We start from the raw sequence: 7,730 nt of genomic DNA on the forward strand, positions 1-7,730 counted from the left end.
AAAAAAGATGTCAGTGTGAATCTGTAATTGTACTGAAGGCTTAATATTTTTTTAAAATTTTTGTCCTTATATATGGTATATATATAATTATAAATAATTGCTATCTATATATATATAAAAGTCTAAGTGACCAGCTGACTGCCCAACCGGCCAATAGCTATGATGCATACTGACCACCACGGGGCAGTCACTTAATGTAGGAGCAGAAACCACAGGCATGGAAATATGGAACAGACTGATGAATCTCAGAGGGAAGAGGAAGGAGGAGAGGGCAGAAAGAGATTAACCGAAGATCTCATATATGTATTAGAGGCCCGGTGTATTGATTCGGGCACCGGTGGGGTCCCTCAGCCTGGCCTGTAAGGATTGGGCTGAAACCGGCTCTCCGACATCCCCGAGGGGTCCCAGATTGTGAGAGGGCACAGGCCAGGCTGAGGGCCCCTACGAGTGCATGAATGTGTGCACTGGGCCTCTGGTCTATTATAATAAAAGCATAATGTGCTAATTAGACCAGACAGCCAAATGACCTTCTGGATGTCATTCTGGATGTCCTCCCAGATGAAGCCACAGTGGCAGCAGGGGCCAAGGCAGAGGTGATTAGAGGCAATCAGGCAGGCAACCAGAGGCACTTAGGGGTGATCAGGCAGGCAGGCATAGGGGTTAGGGGCAATCAGGCAGGCAGGTGAGCGGTTAGGAGCCAGTAGTTCCAGATTGTGAGAGGGATGTCCAGCAGTCGGTCATCCCCCAAGGGGTTCCAGATTGCGAGAGGGTACAGGCTGGGCTGAGCCCCCCCCCACACCCACCCATGCATGAATTTCATGCACCAGGCCTCTAGTATATATATATAAATGAAGAGAGAGACAGAGACACACAGAGAGAAATATGAATAATTTTTTTTTTCTTGAGTCACATTTTATTGACTTTGCTGTTCTGTGGAGTGCATGCATGCTACTGGAGACCAGTCTCATAAATCACAGATAATAATCCTTGACTTGGTCTCTGCCATAAAAGAAGAGTTAACTAGTGTCCACACCCTTTTTTTTTCTTTTTTCCACCAATGTATTCATTTCAAAGGCTCCACTACCTTTCACTGACTAAGGATTTCCCATAACTCTATACTTAGTTCCTCATGCTCTTAAAACCAAACTTTCTGAAGAATGTCATTTGAATCCAGCATTTAGGTCACCATCTAGACCAGGGATGGGGAAATCTTTCTTTTTCTTTTCTTTTTTTTAATACATTTTATTGATTTTTTACAGAGAGGAAGAGAGAGGGATAGAGAGTTAGAAACATCGATGAGAGAGCAACATCGATCAGCTGCCTCCTGCATGCCTCCCGTTGGGGATGTGCTCGCAACTCAGGTACATGCCCTTGACTGGTATCAAACCCAGGACCCTTCAGTCCACAGGCTAACGCTCTATCCGCTGAACCAAACTGGTCAGGGCAAGGGATGGGGAACCTTTCTTCTGCCAAGGACCATTTGGATATTTATAACATCATTCACGAGCTATACAAATTTATCAACTTAAAAATTAGATATTTTCTCAAACATTTAATTAACTCACCCCTAATGCCTTGGCAGAGCCAGACCAAATGATTTTGCAGGCCTTATTCAGCATTCAGACCAGATTTTCCCCACCCCTGTTCTAGACAGAAATTACAATCAACTCACTGACTTACTTTGAAGTTATTTCATATCTTAGATATCGTGACTTTGACACAGACAATATTATCAATCATGATGTCAGAATACCTTGTTTTAGATACATTACATTTTTAAAAAATGAATCACACTACTAATTCTGTATAATCTGAAGCAAGGAAGGTTAGGATGACCCAATTACTTTCACTTTTTATGTCACATAATGAAGCTGTTGTAAAATTCTGCTGCTGCAGCTAGTGATATTTACTCAAAATATTCCCAGCAATGACCAGCCTTTTGTACTTAGTTAGATGTGGGTGGCTTCAGTCAGAATTTTTATTTACACTGAATCAACTTTCAGTCAGACCTCTTCTCTTTACCTGGAGTCTGGCCTACATCAGAGCACTTGCTATAGCACTTCTCCCTCTGGCATTAATCATTCTCAGTTATGGAAAAAAAAAAACCTTTTATCCAAGATTCACTGCAGAGCAATAACAAGAAACAGGCTATTGATACATCAAACAATTTGGAAAAATGTCCAGAGATTTATGTGGAGTAAAAACAGTAAATCCCAAAAGTCAAAGGCTATATTATTTCATTTACTAGTATAATGTAAAAAATTAAATAAACGAGCATTGCAAAATGCAGTCGGAGACATCAGTCCAGAGGAAATGCTTTGTGCGTCTTACTCCTTGAACCCTTTGGAATGTTTAACTGGGGAAAAATAGTCTTTGGACTGGGCTAAACCAGCATTCTCTTATAAACAACTGTAAAGTTAACAGGATAAAGCAGACATCCTGACCACAAGGACTAATGATTATGAACATTCTTTAGAATTTAGATTTAAGGAAGGAACTGTAGTGAAGTAGGTGAAGCTATAAAAGGACACCAGGAGGGATCTTGTGGTGATAGAAATATTCTGTATCCTAGATATTAATATTCTGGTGTTAATATTATACCACAGTTTTGCAAGATGTTACCATTGGAGAAAACTAGGTAAAGGGCATTTAGGTTCTTGTATTATTTTTTATAACTTCATAGAAATCTATAAGTACCTTAACATTTAAATAAGAAAAGAACAGTTCTGAGAAAGTTATGTAACTATCCTATGTAATAAAAGAGAAGCATGGTAATTAGCCGTGCCTCTGCTACACTTCCCATTGGCTAATCAGGGTGATATGCAAATTAACTGCCAGCCAAGATGGCGGCCGGCAGCCAGGCAGCTTGAAGCGAACATGACGCTTGCTTGCTTCAGTGACAGAGGACTCCCACGTTCCCCACCTGCTGCTGCCAGCCTCTGAGCTTGCAGTTTGAAACATTGTTACAAATATAGAAGCTAAACAAAACCCCAGAAGCCAGCTTTCAGCGAGTCGGGATCTCAGAGCTGGAGTTGAAACAGTGTTTCGATTATAGAACCCAAACAAACAGATACCTGCTTTCAGCAGCGGAGGCCTAAGAGCTGGAGCCAAGCCTCAGAGATAAAGCTGGCCCAGAATAAAAAGAAAAAAAGAAGAAAAGGAGCGGTTGGGAGCTTCAGTCATCCGCCAGCCTGAAAACAGCCCTCAGCCCCTCACCCAGACTGGCCAGGCACCCCAGTGGGGACCCCCACTCAAAAGGGTGTGTGACCAGCTGCAAACAGCCATCATCGTCTCATCCAGGCTGGCCAGGCACCCAAGCGGGACCCCCACCCTGATCCAGGACACCCTTCAGGGCAAACCAGCCAGCCCCACCCAAGCACCAGGCCTCTATCCTATGTAGTAAAAGGGTAATATGCCTCACAGCACCGGAATCAGCTGAGCCGCGAGGCCTCCCGGCACCAGAATCAGCGTGACAGGGGGTAGCGCCCAAACCCCCTGATCGCCCTGCAGCTCTGTGTGTGACAGGGGGCGGAGCCACAACCTCCCTATCTGCCCTGCTCTGTACGTGACAGGGGAAGGTGCCCCAACCCCCTGATCAGCCCTGCTCTGTGCCTGATAGGGGGGAGCTCTCCAACCCCCTGATCGCCCTGCAGCTCTGTGTGTGACAGGTTGTGGTGCCCCAACCCCCTGATCGGCCCTGCTCTGTGGGTGATAGAGGGCGATGCCCCAACCGCCCCCCACGGGCCCTCTCTGTGTGTGACAGGGTAGAGCCATTACCTCCCCATCGGCCCTGCCCTGAGTGTGACAGGGTGTGGCACCCCAACCCCCTGATCCGCCCTGCTCTGTGTGTGACAAGGGGCGGTGCCCCAACTCCCCTATTGGCCCTACTCTGTGAGTGACAGGGGAGAGCTCCTCAACCCCCTGATCGGCCCTGCTCTGTACGTGACAGGGGGGAGCACCCCAACCCCTGATAGGTCCTGCTCTGTGCATGACAGGGGGAAGCTCACCAACCCCCTGAGTGACCCTGCTCTGTGCGTGACAGGGTACAGAGCCCCAACCCCCCAATGGGCCATGCTCTGTGTGTGACAGGGGGCTGTGCCCTACCCCTGATTAGCCCTGCTCTGTGCATGACCTGGGGCTGCACCTAGGGATTGGGCCTGCCCTTTGCCACCCAGGAGCGGGCCTAAGCCAGCAGGTTGTAATCTCCCAAGGGGTCCCAGACTGCGAGAGGGCACAGGCCGGGCTGAGGGACCTCCCCCTCCCTCCTGAGTGCACAAATTTTTGTGCACCGGGCCTCTAGTCCTATATAATAAAGAGGTAATATGCATATTGACCATCACTCCAACACACAAGATGGCTGCTCCCATGTGGTCACAAGATGGCCTGCAGGGGAGGGCAGTTGGGAGTGACCAGGCCAGCAGGTGAGAGCAGTTAGGGGTGACCAGGCCTGCAGGGGAAGGCAGTTAGGCATTGATCAGGCTGGCAGGGGAGTGGTTAGGGGGTGATCAGGCTGGCAGGTAGAAGCAGTTAGGGGCATTCAGGCAGGCAGGCAGATGAGCTGTTGGGAGCCAGCAGTCCTACATTATGAGAGGGATGTCTGACTGCCCGTTTAGGCCAGATCCCAGTGGAATTGGGTTTAAACGGGCAATCAGACATCCCTCTAGGGGTCCCAGATTGGAGAAGGTGCATGCTGGGCTGAGGGACACACACACCCCCATGTACGAATTTCATGCACTGGGCCTCTAGAAGTCTGATAAAAAAACCTAAGTAAAGAAAATCAACTTGCAGTTTAAGAGGCTTCTAAGGCTTGATTAAGGGGGGTGGGGTGATAAAAGGAAGCTCCAATGAAGAAGTCACCTTTTGTTATGGGGCACATGACTATCTATTCATAGGGCTCATTTAGTTCTGAGCCCTGGAGACACAGAGATGAATATGCCCTTGTATTTAAGATTAATAGTCTTCCAGGACTCGGAACGCCAAAGCGCGAAAGAGGGAGCCTCTGCCTCGGGGGCTCCTAGCAATGGGCTGGGGCGGGAGTTCCATGGAGACCGGGGAGCGCGCCCGCCTCATCATCATCCTCGTCCTCCAGCTTATCCTTCCTGACCGACGCCACTGGCATCAGCGCTCCTGCCGCCGTACCCTCTTCCCCCAGATGTGATCTTCGTGGTGGGAAGCTAAGTTTTTAAACTACCCCAGTGGATGCAGACAGTGATGTTGCATTGGACATTCTAATTACAAATGTAGTCTGTGTTTATAGAACAAGATGCCATTTGAACTTAAGGAAGATTGCTTTGGAGGGAGCAAATCTACACTAATAAAAGAGAAAAATGGTAATTGGCGTACGACCGATACCCTTTTCATTGGCTAATCAGCGAGATATGCAAATTAAATGCCAACTAAGATGGCAGTTAACCGCCAACAAAGATGGCGGCTAATTTGCATATTGCAGGCAGGATGGTACAGCGCCATCCGAGAGCTGGTTGGGGGTGTGAGTGCCATCAGTCGCCCGAGACCTGATCCCGCCTGCAGACCAGGATGCAGGCCGGCGGGCGACTGCGGCCGTCTGACAGCACTCATGCCCTCAACCCGGGAGAGCTGAGGGAAGAGAGGGCCCCGCCCCCAGGGGGTCCTGTGGGAGATGCTCCAGGTCATGGCCGCCCAGGAAGGAGGAGCCGCCTGCAGGTGACCCCCACTACAGGAGTGGCGGGCGCTCACCTGTCTTGGAAAGCCTTTGTCGGGTCTGGGGCACTCGCCAGGTGCCGGTTGGTCCCACTGTTGCCCCAGCCGGCCGGGCTGAGGTGCCCAGGATGGAGGAGACCTCATGCATGAGTTTAGGACTTGCCAAGGCGGGTGAGCGCTGTTCTTGGAGCCGGGGCCCGAGCCAGGTCTGCGTCCTGTTTGCAGAGCCGCTCCTGGGCCCCGAGTGGGGAGGGGTCCCAGACGACTCTGGATAAAGTTGTCAGGACCACATCCCGGTGGTGGGGGCCTCGCCCTGCGCAGTCCACCACCTGAGCTCAGGCCCCGGGGCCCACACCCCCAATCACCAGCTTGGACACCCCCCATCGATGCATTTTCAATCCAGCAACACCCTGAGCCAGGCCAGGAGGGCTCAGCCACTGCAGGCCGCTTGGCAGCTTCTGGTGGCCCCGGAAACAGTGGAAATAGTGCCATGAGCCCGTTTGGGTGCCAGCGTGTGGCCGTGGTGTGGGTGACTGTGACACGTACCCGCTGTTTATCCGTGTTCCGTGCTGCATGTGCCATTAAATGTGGGATGAAGCACGTGCGGGGCAGAGCGGGAGATCTTGGGGAGCTGGGAGTTCCCTGCCCAGGCCTAATGCCTTGGCCAGAGGAGTTAGGCCTGGGCAGGGGCAGAGCGGGAGATCGCGGGGAGCTGGTGATCCCTGCTGCCCAGGCCTAATGCCTTGGCCAGAGGCATTAGGCCTGGGCAGGGGTGGAGCCTGCAACTGCGGGGAGCTGGGGGTCCCCTGCCCAGGCCTGACACCTCTGCTGGAGGCCTCAGGCCTGGGCAAGGGGCCGATCCTGCGATTGGAGGGTTATGGGGGTCAACGCCTGAGGGCTTCCAGTATGTGAGAGGGGGCAGGCTGGGCTGAGGGACACTCCCGCCCCCCACCCAGTGCACGAATTTCGTGCACTGGGCCCCTAGTGTAATTTATAAGCGTGATGTTGGAAAAGTATTAATGAAACTTAGAAAACCTAGAATTACAGCTACAATTTGGTCCTCAGGAAAAATTATTTGCACTGGAGCAACAAGTGAAGAAGAAGCTAAATTTGGTGCCAGACGTCTAGCCCGCAGTCTGCAGAAACTAGGTTTTCAGGTAATATTTACAGATTTTAAGGTTGTTAACGTTTTAGCAGTGTGTAACATGCCATTTGAAATCCGTTTGCCAGAATTCAGGAAGAACAATAGACCTCATGCCAGTTATGAACCTGAACTTCATCCTGCTGTGTGCTATCCGATAAAATCTCTACGAGCTACATTACAGATTTTTTCAACAGGAAGCATCACAGTAACAGGGCCCAATGTAAAGGCTGTCGCTACTGCTGTGGAACAGATTTACCCGTTTGTGTTTGAAAGCAGGAAAGAGATTTTATAATTCATCACTTAATTGGTTAGAATCCCTAACTGAGCACCTTTTAAGACCTGCTGCACATTGGACTCAAAACAAAAGGAAACTGGACCAACAGTAATTGAGAAAATAGACTCTTTTATTCATTCACAGCTACAGTGTAAAAAGCTCCAGTCCCTTTGGATTTTATTTCAAACTTTGCTGTAATATAAAAAGGAAGTTTACAAGACATGACATTGCTGCTTTTACAGAAGGACATTCTATTTATTTTCGCAGTAATTCTCATGTCCCCATAAGCAGAACTGTCACAGTGTGCACTACCTTAAATTGTTGTGTTATTATTTTTTTCCAGTTTGAGCTAATGTGTTTTATTTGTGAATAGTCTTTTACATTTTTGTATGCTGAATATGGGCACCAAAGAACCTGTAAAAGTTATCTTTTTTCAATTGAATATGCACAAATAAAAGTTGGGAAAAGGTCTCTCTTCAAAAAAAAAAAAAAAAAGATTAATAGTCTTGCTATATCAACAGACAAATATTAAAAAAATAAACATTGAAATTTGTTCAAACTGCTATGATGACCTTGACTGAAGGAAGGTTGGATCAAATATTTTTCTCAATAGTTTGAGTTTTCAATTATTGT

General features: G+C 48.7%; 1 protein-coding gene across 1 annotated transcript; it reads left to right on the plus strand.

Annotated features, from left to right (window-relative positions):
* Window positions 1–5,041: 5,041 nt before the first annotated feature.
* LOC308533756 (TATA box-binding protein-like 1) lies at window positions 5,042–7,115 on the plus strand (the record flags this gene model as incomplete). The annotated part of the gene is made up of 3 exons (XM_081111864.1): window positions 5,042–5,154; window positions 5,258–5,305; window positions 6,665–7,115. 3 exons carry the CDS (start codon window positions 5,042–5,044, stop codon window positions 7,113–7,115), a joined length of 612 nt encoding a protein of 203 aa, XP_080967990.1.
* Window positions 7,116–7,730: the final 615 nt, after the last annotated feature.

The sequence above is a fragment of the Myotis nattereri genome (genome assembly GCF_964212035.1).
Source record: "Myotis nattereri genome assembly, chromosome: 1".
NCBI classification, from domain to species: Eukaryota; Metazoa; Chordata; class Mammalia; order Chiroptera; family Vespertilionidae; genus Myotis; species Myotis nattereri.